General features: G+C 34.4%; 2 protein-coding genes across 2 annotated transcripts; both read left to right on the top strand.

Moving 5' to 3' along the window:
• Window positions 1–265: 265 nt before the first annotated feature.
• Window positions 266–2,800, top strand: LOC108226095 (uncharacterized). Its single transcript, XM_017401046.2, has 4 exons — window positions 266–1,075; window positions 1,561–1,640; window positions 2,000–2,264; window positions 2,356–2,800. The coding sequence occupies exons 1-4, from the start codon at window positions 304–306 to the stop codon at window positions 2,601–2,603; spliced, it is 1,365 nt and encodes a 454-aa protein (XP_017256535.1). The 5' UTR covers window positions 266–303; the 3' UTR covers window positions 2,604–2,800.
• A 1,801-nt stretch (window positions 2,801–4,601) lies between these two features.
• Window positions 4,602–13,844, top strand: LOC108227151 (rDNA transcriptional regulator pol5). The gene is made up of 8 exons (XM_017402147.2): window positions 4,602–5,209; window positions 6,728–6,853; window positions 6,926–7,123; window positions 7,852–8,079; window positions 8,155–9,279; window positions 9,634–9,918; window positions 10,284–10,725; window positions 12,631–13,844. The coding sequence occupies exons 1-8, from the start codon at window positions 4,733–4,735 to the stop codon at window positions 13,482–13,484; spliced, it is 3,735 nt and encodes a 1,244-aa protein (XP_017257636.1). The 5' UTR covers window positions 4,602–4,732; the 3' UTR covers window positions 13,485–13,844.
• The last annotated feature ends 24 nt before the right edge of the window (window positions 13,845–13,868 follow it).

Genomic DNA, 13,868 nt, shown 5'->3' with positions numbered 1-13,868 from the left:
CATCGGTGAGTCTCAGATGCCTCAATAAGGTATATATTTCCTCAAATTCATGCTCATTGATCGATGGGTTTTATTTTGGTTGTGTAGTTATTGGGGTTTCTATGAAAAATCTTGAAATTCTGAAAGTTCGAAGCTTTACATGTTTTTAGTGTCTTTGGATTGTTAACATGCAGTGTAGAAATTTTTGAATGTATGTGAAAATTGTAATGTGAAAAAGTTGTGACAGAACTAAAACCTGTTATGTAATATCCTGTTAGTTTGTTATTGCTATGTGCTCAAATAATACAAGATTAAACAACAAGTATGGCCAGAAGAGGGAGTGTTGATGGCGAAGGAGAAGGGGATGACAATGACAGGGAGCATTGTTGTTCTTCACCTTTCATTGAGACGCCTGTTTATCGCGAAACGCTTACTGGTAGAACGCGCTATCCAGGTGCAGTTAGATTGAGAGCGTATTTGTTTGATGGATCAGGAAATTATTGTAACAAGGATTGGGATCTTAGAGAGGGTAGTGGACAGCAGTTTTGTTGGTACCATGTAGAGCTTCCGAGAGGGAACCAGAAATTGTCTCAATCTGCGCAGTACCTTATTGATGCTCTTTGTCCACCTTTGAAACTTCAAGATATTCTCTCACTTCTTAGTAATGGACCCTTCTGTGGTTATGTAGATGGTGCTCTTGTTTTTAGAGTCAATTCACCTGGACATGCAGCTAGCAAATTTACTTTCAGAATTGCGGCGAGGGTTACTGAGAGTTCGGTGATAACTGTATCTTTGGGTCGGATTCCTAGATTGGGGTTTTCTCCAGCTGGTCAATCACTTCTTTTGGACGTTCCTAGCGTGGAAAGTCCCACTTATAATAGGGGAGATCATAGAGAAAGGAGTGGAACTGTGATTGCAGAACATGTCCTTGACTTTTTGTTGAGGACAAATCATTCAGAGGAGGCAGATAATGCTGTGCCAAAGTGTGTATCAAATCTTGTTGTTCACATTATTGACACACACTTGGATCACCTTCAGGATGTCGTGACTACTCTTGAATTGGAGCTGGACTCAGTAGAGTTCGAACTAGATAAAGGTCAGAATTATCTATGTTTTGTCTTTTATGTTGTTTTCTTTGCTAAGCGTCTTTTTTGCTTTTTAAATCTGTAAGCTTATACGCATGGGCTTGAGTTCATTGCAGATAAAACCACTTATCCATCTTTCCAATCTATTGTTTACATATATGTAATTGCTCTGAATTTTATATTTTAGAATGTCTAATGTCTTCCATCATAGCTCTTTAATTGCCCTTCTTAATTCTTGCTTTAACAATTATGATGATTGTGGATTTGCACCTAATTGTGCGACTAGAATTCTAAGAAAGATGTATAACAATTGACAGTATAATTCATGTTTTATTTCTACTGGACTCTCCCTTTAAAAGTATTAAAAGTAGGGAGGCACAATCTTGTCTTCACACATGTTTTGTATGATCTAATGCTCATATTCTAATGGGCTTGTATTGACATGCTCTCTCATTCAAAAATACTATTCTTTATATCCACCTTTTTTGCATATCAGGTGGTTTTGCTCTAAAGGAAAAATTACTAGAAGATAGACGGTTCCCAAAGATGCATTTAGACTTGCAGCGCCTACTGCAGGTAGTTTCTCATCCTTGTTCATCTGAATTGTATAGCGGAGTTTAGAAATACCTTTTATTTACTTTCCAGATTATTTTTTGAACCTTCTTTTATTCTCATTACCTACAACCTGAATAACAGAGGATCTTTTACGATAGGAAACCTCTCGTAAGATTTTTTCCATAAGGCAAGGGTCCATCATTAAGATGGAAAATTTGTACAAATAATTCTTTACGACCACAGAAACAAAAACACTTGTCAAGTTCCATAAAAATTTGATGAACAAGACACAGGGCATGTAATCTTCTTGAGGTGGTGTGAAACAATATAATTAATATACACATAGTTTGTGAGGTCTCAAGGAAATTCATGAAATGCAGGCGATTGCACACGGGGAACAAGTATTTCCACGAGTCAAGGAAAAATGTTCTTCGAGAGATTGGTTTGCCAGCGAAGACATTAACTCAATCGAAGAGTTATGTGGGGGACTTAGGCGACTTAAAGAGAATGTCGGGTTTATAGTCAATCGTGTCACAGCGGTCCAAGCAGGTCTCGACAACTGGCAATCAGAACAAATCAACAGAAAACTATATTATCTTTCATTCCTGTCAATTATATTTCTTCCTTTGTCCATCATAACCGGAGGTTAGAATGATTTCATAAAAGTGTATCATACTTTTTTTCCAAAAAAAATCCTGAGTCTTTTTTAATACCATTTTATTTATTTTGTCGACAGTGTTTGGAATGAATGTCGGAGGCGTTCCATGGACAGGACAAGATGATCCAAGACTAGAGGATGGGTTTCGAAACGTGATCTGGTTGAGTATGGTAACGCTACTTCTGATACTGGTGCTCTTTCTTTTTCCAGCACTTTGTATTCGTCTTACTGCTTGGTTCAGGAAGGGAAATGTAAGAAAAGGCTGGTACAGAAGGTCTTTTGCCAGGAGATCTGATACCATTAGAAATGGCTACATGCGGTTTTAGAAACAGAGAAAGTGACCCTTATGCTGGCTTATATTGTGTTATGCTGGTCGTTTTTTATTTTCCCAGATGTAAAAAATGCCCCCACTCATAGACTTTAGACTTTTATCATCCACAGCATTTTCGAATAGTTTTTTGTCATCATTAGGTCATTTTTGATACATACAGTCATGTGCTTGCAATTTCTTCAAATGTTCAAATAGTCTGGGTACGAACCTCCAGTTAAAAGAGTTGGAAATGCCCCTGCAATCAGTTCATGACTCCAAATAGCCTTCAAACAAGTTAAAACTGTTATGACCAAGTCTAGTCGTCTATATGTATACAAATTGAAATCGTCAACTTTGCTCTACATTAATGTGTTGATTACCGTTAACGAGCGAAAGTGGTTAACAACAAATATAGGAACTTGCTTGAATATAAGAAGAACGTTGTAAAAAAAACACGGGACGGAGAGTAATGGATGTTGTAGTTGTCTTTTGTTTGACCCTTAAACAAACGAAAGAAAGTGTTTTCTAGTATTCTCAATCAAAATCAGGTTAGTGACACAAGATACCTATGTATCCTAACAGGGGTTCAAACTATCATATTGTTCCTTCGAAACAAATGATCCAGATGGACTAGGATTTACTCCGGTCCTTGAGGGTCCAGGTTCACGGGCTTGAGAAATATGGGTGCATGTTTTTCCTTAGTTTTGTTCGATGTCTTTGTTAAACATAAATTTAAAATGTTAAACTTAGTGACTCAACTTTTATGATAGGTACAAACTATGAGCAAGTATAACAATGATACAGAGCATTAACTTATATACAACAATGAAATAAAGCATTAATTTATGAAAGAAATTGGCCTTTACCACTCAATAAAATTATATAAAATTATTTTGTTTAAAAAATAAATTATGAAACATGTTTTATCTAAAATTCAAAATCTTTAATATAATAATAAATATAAAATATTAAAATCATACTGTCATGATTTTTTGTTATGATTATGTATTATAATTATAATTGAATATTAAACTTTTAAATAAATTTCAATGAAATATTTAATTTGCACTAAAATAGTTAATATATTATTTTTTCACACGTGACATAATTAATATTTGTGTAACTAAAATAACTATCGAGAAGGGTGTAACATATTTCTTGCAACTTAATTTTTCAAAATTTTCAAATATATATAATATAAGAGGCATTTCAGTAGTTGATGAAAATAAAAATTAAAAAATTGGGAAATACTAAAACAAGTATTGAAAAAATGAATAAGGAAGTGATTTACTGATTTATACATCAAAAAAATGAAATTGGGATTGAAAATTTTATTTAGTACTATAAAATTGTTAATTCAAAATCGAACGCATCAATTTGAGATTATGATTCGTAATAACAAAACCTGTCTGACATACCTCTGTAATTTGAGGTATAAAAAATTAGATTGTGATACATAAAATCTTCAAAGTAAGAAGATTATATACTACTCCCTCTGTTTTTTTTTATATGACACTTTTGACTTGTGCACGTATCTTTAGGTGTGTTGACCGGGCAGTAAAACTTATTATTTTTAATTGATTTTTTTTGTGAATTAAAATTTTGATTACATATTTTTATTCAAAAAAAGAAAATTTCAAAAATAATACTTTTAACTACCCGGTCAAAACACTTAAAAGTGTGTGCCAAAAAGTCAAACGTCATATATTAAAAAACAGAGGGAGTATTTATTTTGCTAAGTGGAGTATAGAATAATTAACTAAGGGTACGGGTCCTGGCATATAATTGTCGGGGACTGTTTAGATAGCCTACAGTTTCCTCATTGTAGGATGAATATACAGCGGTCAGGATTATATAAAAATTTTAACATATCCGATGCACGTATTTGTTTTAATCCTGACCGCTGGATATTCATCCAACGGTCGGAAAATTATATGCTACCTAAGCGGTCTCCCGCAATTACATGCGACCCATTAAGTAAACACACATATTTGAAAAATTATAAAATTGAAATTTTAATTACTAATAACAAAATATTAGTTTGGAGCTTGGAGGCGCTCCCAACTGATATATCTTCAACCCAAACCCTACTGCTACCTATCTGCATCTTCCAAACCCTAGCATAAACCTCCCGACCCCAAAAAAATGGAGGAACCAAAAGTGATGAAAACCCAAAAACCCAAGAAGAGAGAACGCCCAATTGAGCATGAATCAGCCTCTAATCCGGACCCTCTTAAACCCATGGAAAGAAAAAAGAAAAGAAAAGCCATGGCTAAAGAAAAGCACAAATCTTTGAACCCCCCTTGTGAATTGAAGCAAGAATTGATTGTACCAATGGAGACTCCATCTTCTTCATCTGGTAATAATGGGTCGCCTGAATTACATCTTGGGGTGTTTAAAGATCTTGGGAATGGTGATGTTGGTGTCAGAGTTGCTGCAGCTCAGAGGTTGGTTTTGGAGTTGAAACAAGTTCAGAAAGCTTTTGATAAGAGTGATGAGAAAGATGAAGATGGTGATGGGTTGATGTTAGAAGCTGAGAAAGATGATGGGTTGAATAATTGTGCCCCGTCTGTTAGGTATGCTGTTAGGAGGCTCATTCGGGGTGTTTCGTCTTCTCGGGAGGTTTGTTTTGGTTTTTCTTGTATTTTGGATACTTTGGTTTAGTTTGGCATCGGTTTTTTTACAGTTTCTTTTGTGAAATTGAAAACATGCTTATCTTTTCTCTTTTTTTTTTTTGCTTTGTATAGCTAGAAGACTTATTTAGAGGTTTGTTTTACTGATTTTTTGTTGTGGTTTTGGACAATGTATATGTAGTATGCTTGTGGATTTAACTCTTTTTTTCCCCGGTAATTGAAAGCTTATTTTATTTTTCTGCTGGTTTTTGTTGTGATTTTGAAATGAGTATCTTTATTGCTGATAAAGATTTTTCTTTGTGTAATTGTAAGTTTTTTTTTGCTATATGTATGCATTTAATTATTCAGAGGTTTGTAATAAAGGTTTTTGATGTCATTTTTTATAAATTAGCTTCAGTTTGGTACTGGATTCTCATTTCTCGTGGTATTTAGAACATATAAAGAATAAAAGTCTTTTTTTAAATTACAAAACCTACTTCTATTTGATTTCTACAGAACCTCCTTTTTATTTAGAACATAAAAAGAATAAGGAATGTATTCTATTTACAAAACATACTTTTATTTGATTTAGAATATTGAAAGTATAAATTTTATCATACATTTAAATATTATATAATTATATAATATTTTATTATTATGTAATCTTAACTGTTTATCAAACAGTAAGATCTAATGGTTCAAATTTATTATGCGGTACTATACCAAACAACCAAACTATCATCCTTAGGCTTATTATATATAAGGATATAATTAGTTGCTATCTGTTATACAAGTATTTTCTCTACAGGATTACATTTTATTCAGTATTTTTTGTTCCAATTTGCATAAGAAAAGCAATCATGTCTACTTCCATTCTATTGCTCTAATTAAAGTAATCGTTTCCACTTCTACCATATTTCTACTAGAGTGTCAACTAAATACATTATGCATTGTGTTTTTCCGTCCATAGAATTTTTGGCTGCATCTTTTGAATGATTTTGTATTAATAATAATAATAATCTTATGAAAGTGTATGTGTAGTGTTTCATGTAAAAGATAAAGATTCCATGTATACTATTATCAGTTGGGATTTGGGAATAATGTTTTTTCTAGTAAAGCTTGGATTTTGTCTTTTCATCTTTGTCTTTTCTGTTTGAGTGACTTGCAGAATGATAATCTGTCTAGTATTATGTTAGAAATGCTCATAAGATGGCATTGTGCGTTTACTCTCCATAGCATGAGCAATGGCATCAATATAGGTGGCCATAAGCTTTGATGTCTATTTGTGTTTTATTAAGTCAATTTAATTGAGTATTCGTTTGTGCAAGTTATCAACTGTTGGAGTTGTGGTTGCACATGTAAACATAATTCTCAGTAAAAATGATAATAGTATACATGATTTTAAATGTTTATATTATTGGTCCATACTGGACTTGACAGTAGTGATAACTTTGTATTGCTATGTACCACTGTCTTCAAATACTTATCTGTGATTTAACTCTGAGCATAATCTGACATTTTTCTGCAGTGTGCTAGACAAGGGTTTGCTTTGGGTTTGACTGTTTTAGTTGGTGCTCTTCCTTGTGTAGAATTGAACTCGTTAATGAAACTGATTGTTGATCTATTAGAAGTCTCTTCTTCAATGAGGGGTCAGGTATGTAAGCATTTCTTATCCTCTAGAAATTTTAGTATCTTGCAAGTATTAATTGCTTTGATGTCTGTGCAGGATGTAAAAGATTGTCTCTTGGGTCGCTTGTTTGCTTATGGTGCAATTGTGCGATCAGGAAGACTAACCAATGAGATGACTTCTGATAAGAGTTATATTTACGTCAAGGATTTTGTTAGTTCTCTCATATCCCTTGCATCCAGAAAGCAGTATTTGCAAGAGCCGTCTGTCGTAATTATCCTAGAATTGGTTGACAAGGTACTGTTTAACCTTCTTGAATAATGTTTTGAAGCTATATATTCCAGATGTTCTCTTTTATTTTTTTTCTCCCTTTTTCACTTTTTCCCTCCATAATACTTTCAAGAATGAGTTTCATCACTTGGAATCTCCTGTTTTAAGCATATGATGTCCACAACTTTGATCTTCTTGCAAGTCTTGCAAGATATTGAGGTTAGGTATAAATAGTGCCTCACCGTGTAAGACCTTGCTTCAGCCTCGCATCATTTTGTATCGAACTCACCCTAGGATTTTATTTTCATGTGCTTTTCTTGATATATTAAGACAATAATATCATGTACACACATGCAATATCATGTACCTGCACATAGTATCTTTTCTGTTTTAGCATATGGGGGACCTTTATGTCATGCGAGGTCTGTTTCCTGACTGCTTCCAAACAAACGAGGGATACTACTGAGCAGGATGAAGTATGATCATGTGCATTGCTTAGTGATATATATATATACTTATTTTCAGTATATACTTTGTTCTGTTAAGTAGTGGACTAGTCTGTACTCTGTAGTCCTATGCACAGGAAGAAACTATGTCCTTTTATACTGGTGTATCTTGAAAAAGGCTTCCAGTAGCTTGTGTCTGAGGACCAACCCATGGCTCCTCTTTTTTCTTCCATCTGTAACTTCTATTGAGTGTTCTTTTTTAACATGAAAGTTTCTTTTGATGCATCCTTCCTATTTCTTCTGCTGCAGTTGCCTATTGAAGCTGTGTTACATCATATTTTAGAAGCTCCTGGGCTCCGTGAATGGTTTGAAAAAGCCCCTGAAGTGGGAAATCCTGATGCTTTGCTTCTTGCTCTTAAGATCCGTTTGAAGATCTCTATCGACAATGATGTCTTTGGAAAGCTTTTGCCTAATCCATATAGCTCTAGCAACCTTTTTTCCGTCGACCATCTTTCCTCTATTGCTAATTGCCTAAAGGTTATATCTACATTTCTTTGTGCACAAATGGAGATTTAAAGCTATCTTTCTCATATTGTATAAAACTGTATGCAGGAATCCACTTTCTGTCAGCCCCGAGTCCATAATGTATGGCCTTCTTTACTTGACATTCTCCTACCGAATGTTGCTTCAAAAGATGCAGACACAGCTTCAGGTTCAAATGTTGTGAAAAAGCCCAAAAGGCATCGCAAGTCGAACTCATCTGAAGAAGACATTGAGAAAAACCTTCGATGTTTTTGGGAAACTATTATTGAAGAATCCCTGCTTTTGTCATCTCATGATCGTAAACATTTGGCTTTTGACATTCTTCTTCTTATCCTTCCAAGGCTTCCTATAACTTGTGTGTCAATAGTGCTGTCTAGCAAATTTGTCCAGTGTTTGATGGATGTACTTTCAACTAAAACCTCGTGGCTATATAAAGTTGCCCAGCATTTTCTCAAAGAGCTGTCGGACTGGGTAGAATATGATGAAGTTAAAAGAGCAGCTGTAATAGTATCACTGCAGAAGCACAGCAATGGAAAATTTGACTGCATTACACGTACAAAAACAGTAAAAGATTTTATGGCAAAATTTACCACCGAATCTGGCTGCATGCTGTTTATTCAGAACTTGATGGACATGTTTTTGGATGAGGGACTTGTCACTGAGGAGCCTTCGGATCATAGTCAAACAACTGATGACAATTCAGAAATTGGTTCAGTGGAGGATAAGGATTCTGCTGGAACACAGGGAACCTCCGAATTTTTGAAAACTTGGGTTATTGATTCTCTTCCCAGTGTCTTGAAGCATTTAAAGATCGATCAAGAGGCAAAGTTTGGTGTTCAAAAAGAAATTTTGAAGTTCTTAACTGTCCAAGGTTTATTCTCTTCATCACTTGGAACAGAACTTACATCCTTTGACCTAAAGGAGAAGTTTAGATGGCCAAAGGTTCCGACATCTAGTACTCTTTGCAGGATGTGCATTGAGCAGCTTCAGTTACTATTGAAAAATGCTCAGAAAGGAGAAGGTCCTCGCTCTGTGGTTGGTGGCCTCGAGGCAAACGATCTTGGATCTTATTTTATGCGATTTTTTAGCACATTGTGTGAGATCCCTTCACTGTCTCTCTTTAGAACTCTTAGCAACGAGGATAAAAAAGCACTGAAAAAATTGCAAGCAACAGAAATTCACCTTTCTAGAGAGGTACTCCTACCTTTCCCTAACTAGATCTTCGACACTGATTTCTGACCTTGGTTTGGTGAACTCTTTTTGTAATACCTCGGTAGTGGCATATATTCTGGAAGGAATTATTGAGCTGGGTGAAATGTTTAATTTTTAAAAGTTTTAGTGCCAAAGACATTAATTATGCAGAGTCCTAACATCAGACTTGAATGAAGAGTTTGATTACTTCAATACAGAACTATAAACATTTTACATTATATGTAGTGTCAGAGCTTCTAAGAAACTTCAATTGGAAGTTTACCTGATTAACTAATTAAGTGCTAATAATCTGTTTGTTACTTGCGTACATCATCTTAAGTTTCATAACTACTGCAGGAGAGGAATTGTGGTCTCAGCACAGATGCACGTAAATTGCATTCTCTTAGGTATTTACTCATCCAATTGCTGCTCCAAGTTCTGCTTCGTCCAGATGAGTTTATTGAAGCTTCATCTGAACTTATCATTTGTTGCAAGAAAGCTTTTCCCTCTGACGATCTTAATTTTTCTGGAGATGATGAATCTGAAGATGACGGGACACCTGAGTTGATGGATGTCCTTGTTGATACATTACTTTCTTTACTGCCTCAGTCATCAGCTCCTATGCGGTCTGCCATTGAACAGGTGAGTTCCAGTCTAGGTTTTGCTGTAATCACTTAACCGGAATATTTGTGTACTTTATCTGTTAAGCCCTATATATATATTTGCACTAAAGTTATGATTCACTTAAATGATTGAGATCAAATTTATGTTTATAATGACTGTTGATGGATTTTTTTCCAAAGCAAAAGGCCCTTTTTGGTGAAGTCTTGAAGACAATAGACTTTATATTGGTTTCTGAGGCAGTATGTTCTTTATGAAAGATATTAAAGTTGACATGGTGGATTTTTTTTGAAGTACTTATTTATGAAATGTTGCAGAAGGCCTTGACTTGAGTTGAGTTGCCTGTTCCAGTTAAAGTTATTCACCTCTGTATTATACTCTTGTAGGTATTCAAATATTTTTGTGATGGCGTCACGGATGATGGATTGCTTCGGATGTTGCGTGTTATAAAGAAAGATCTGAAACCAGCTAGACATCAGGATGTAGACAGTGAAGATGATGAAGAAGACGACGATGATCTTCTTGGAATTGAAGAAGCAGAAGAATCTGATGAAGGTGAGACAGCTGAAACCGGCAATAGTGATGAAGAATCTTTAGATTCTGAGGCAGTTGATGGCAGCCAGCTAATTGGTAAAGAAGTTTCTGAAGCCCCCGATGATTCTGATAGTGGAATGGATGATGATGCAATGTTCCGCATGGATTCCTATCTTGCACAAATTTTCAGAGAGAAGAAGAATCAGGCTGGAGGGGAAACTGCTCAATCACAGCTTGTGCTCTTCAAACTTCGCGTCCTCTCTTTGTTGGAGATTTACCTACATGAGAATCCTGGTAAATTACTTTTCCAAAATAATAATCTGCACGTCTTATTTTATGACCTGAATATAATCTTTCATCTCCTATACTTCATAACTAGATGAAAAATGATTAGGTTGGCCATCACATCACTGCTTTGTAAAATGCACCAAGATAATATTCAGAAGCATGCGTCTGATAGATGGAATAAAATTTGTTCCATAGTCATTGAACAACTTAGATATGGCCTTAACTTGGGAAATGGAAGATATTTTATTCAGAATGTGTACCTAAGCAGAAGAATATTTTTGAATTCGAACCAAATCTGATCATAGTAGTGCTGTACTGCTGTTTGCATATGTTAGACTCAATTTCACCCCTAAATAAAAGTATGACTTTGCCGGAAGGTTTTGGGATGGCAACGAGTAGTTTTGGATTGGGATTTGGAAAATCCATTCATCAGGTTTCGGATTGTATCAGGTTTTTTCGGGAAAAAAGCTGTAATCAAGTCTAATATTACTGGTACAATTTCACAACAATAATCATATATATAACAAAATTGAAATTGTGAATGATTAAGTTAAATAAAACCTACATATATTACACCAATTAAGATATCAAGGCATGATCAATTAATAATTAATACTTCACTGATAAAAAAATTGAAACATGACTGTAAGATTGCAAGCGTCAGATTATAATCATATTAAACATTAAATATACACGAGAGGACAAGGGATTTTGGTACTTGATGCTTTTACATCTTGTCAATACAATTTTTATTAATATGTTGAACCTTAAGTTTAATTAGATGCTTTTTTGTAAATGATTGGAAAATCATGACCCCTCTATGAAAAAGCAAACATAGCTGTGACCATTTTTGTAAATAATTGAAATATCTATATAACCAGCGTTGTTCAACACCTGTACGAACTAGGGTTCAATACATTTTATATTTTTGTCAATAATAAAATTACTTTTTAAACCTTAGTATGTAAATTATTATACAATGTTACAATTAAGTAAATTATACTCTCTCTGTCCCAACCATTTCTTTACACTTTCTTTTTTGGGATGTCCCATCCAATTCTTTACATTTCAAAACTTACCAAATGTAGCAAAATTTTATAATATAAAAATCAACTATCCCACCTACTCTTCTTCACATGGGTCCCACCACTATCCTCACTTTTCTTACTTTTCCACTCTTACTTCACAAATGTTCTTAACCTCCATGCCCAATATGTAAACATTTGGGTGGGACGGAGGGAGTATTGGATAGTTAAGTTTCATAATTATTTTGCCCTAATCTTGAAATGTTGAAAATAGTTATTAATTATTTGTTCTATTATATTAAAACATGAACTAGAGATAATTTGTTACTATGTTGGTTGGTATAATGGGTCATATGTGCTTTTAAAATTGTGAATTATTTATTTTATGTTAACTTTTTATGTTTTTTTTGACAAAAATCTTTTTCAAAGGCTCCATAAGAGTTTGTTTTTAATGTGCATATAGGAGTACAGATTTTTTTTATTTTATTTAAAGTTTTATATTGACAATATGGCTTTAAATATGTAATCAGAAATCTAATGGAATTACAAGTATTACCAATATTATAGTTCTATTAGAATTCCACTTCGTACACTAAAATGACAATAGATGTTATTATTTATCTTTCGGTTATTTTTATATTGAAGATACCATGTAGAATATATCTCATGAATTTGAGTTATTAGTCACCTTTGTAATTTCCAGATACTATACAGTAGTCAATTTCCCCAGTCCAGTTCTTTGCAAATATAATCATCATATTTCTAGTTTTACTGGAAAAAACGTATAATGTGGATCTATTTCTTGGGATATAATGTAGATTAACTTAAATCTGTATTATTTCCTTTTTCTACATGGGTTATGTTACACAAGTTTACTGTTATACAGGTAAGCCGCAGGTGGTGAAAGTGTTTACCTACCTGGTCCAGGCATTTGTTAATCCAAATACGACAGAAGGCAGTGAACAGCTTGGTCAGCGTATATTGGGAATATTGCAAAAGAAGATTTTTAAAGCGAAGGAGCATCCAAGAGGTGAAGCAGTTCAACTGTCCATGCTTGAGTCTTTGCTAGAAAAGAATTTAAAGTTGGCATCAAAACCATTTAAGAAAAAGAAAACTGCGCCCAACCCTTCAAAGAAAAAGCAATCAGCCTCTTTTAACAGATACAAAATGATAAAAAATCTTGCTCAAAATTCAACATTTTGGATACTAAAGGTGATTGATTCAGGTAGTTTTCCAAAGTCTGAACTTCAAAGGATCTTTGATATCTTCAAAGGGGTTTTGGGTTCATATTTTGATAGTAAAAAGTCTGATTTGAAGTGTGACTTTCTGAAAGAAATATTAAGGAGGCCATGGCTTGGGCATCATCTCTTTGGATACCTTGTAAAGAAATGTAGTAATGCGAAATCAAAGTTTCGGCAAGTTGAAGCCCTAGCTTTGGTCACCGAGATACTGAAATCGCTTGTATCTGTCAATGCTGATGGAAGTAGCCAAGATCTCTCAAAGAAGATGCTGAAAAGTCATATTTCAAAACTTTGTCATCTGATAAAGGAATTGCTGACTAATATGCCAGATAAGCAGGCTAAACGGGCTGAAGTGCGGAAGTTCTGTGGAAAGGTCTTCCAAACTTTAATAAGCCTTAAACTCTCAGCATCTTTTCTCAAATCATTAGAACCAGAAGTACATGCTGCTTGTGAGGCACAACTTGGCGAAAGTTTTCTTGCATTGAAAAGGCAGGAGTAAAGTATTACATCAGGTGCTTGACAGTTAAATTTTGAGTGCATTGCTGATACACAGGCAATTTGCGGAACAGTACTTCATAGATCTCCTGACCTTCCTCGGTCAATCCAGCGTCCTTGTCAGAAACCTAAGTACCTGTTTGAGAAATGTTCAACATTCTGTATGTTTCCCTTTACGTATCTGTAGTCCTGTCATGGCTATATTATTCAGTATGAATTCATTTTGCTGGTCTGCTAGTAAACCATATGTGAACAAGACTAAAAAGAATTATACTTCTCATATTTTGTATCTCCATAGATTGAAATTTTAGCCATTTACTAGTAATTTAATGTAGCATATGCCTTTGCTGCATGCTTTCTTGTATGCACTTCTGAGTTCTGCAATTTG

Source organism: Daucus carota, chromosome 6 (genome assembly GCF_001625215.2).
Source record: "Daucus carota subsp. sativus chromosome 6, DH1 v3.0, whole genome shotgun sequence".
Taxonomy (NCBI): domain Eukaryota; kingdom Viridiplantae; phylum Streptophyta; class Magnoliopsida; order Apiales; family Apiaceae; genus Daucus; species Daucus carota.
Note: the sequence above shows the minus strand (reverse complement) of the source record. Positions and strands in the feature narration are given on the sequence as shown.

Bases quoted from the DNA above. Each gene is read 5' to 3' on its own strand.
- LOC108227151 (XM_017402147.2), top strand. From the start codon at position 4,733: ATGGAGGAACCAAAAGTGATGAAAACCCAAAAACCCAAGAAGAGAGAA. The intron at 6,854-6,925 runs GTATGTAAGCAT...ATGTCTGTGCAG, and splicing joins CTTCTTCAATGAGGGGTCAG to GATGTAAAAGATTGTCTCTT. The intron at 8,080-8,154 runs GTTATATCTACA...AACTGTATGCAG, and splicing joins CTATTGCTAATTGCCTAAAG to GAATCCACTTTCTGTCAGCC.
- LOC108226095 (XM_017401046.2), top strand. From the start codon at position 304: ATGGCCAGAAGAGGGAGTGTTGATGGCGAAGGAGAAGGGGATGACAAT. The intron at 1,641-1,999 runs GTAGTTTCTCAT...CATGAAATGCAG, and splicing joins ACTTGCAGCGCCTACTGCAG to GCGATTGCACACGGGGAACA. The intron at 2,265-2,355 runs GTTAGAATGATT...TTTTGTCGACAG, and splicing joins TTTGTCCATCATAACCGGAG to TGTTTGGAATGAATGTCGGA.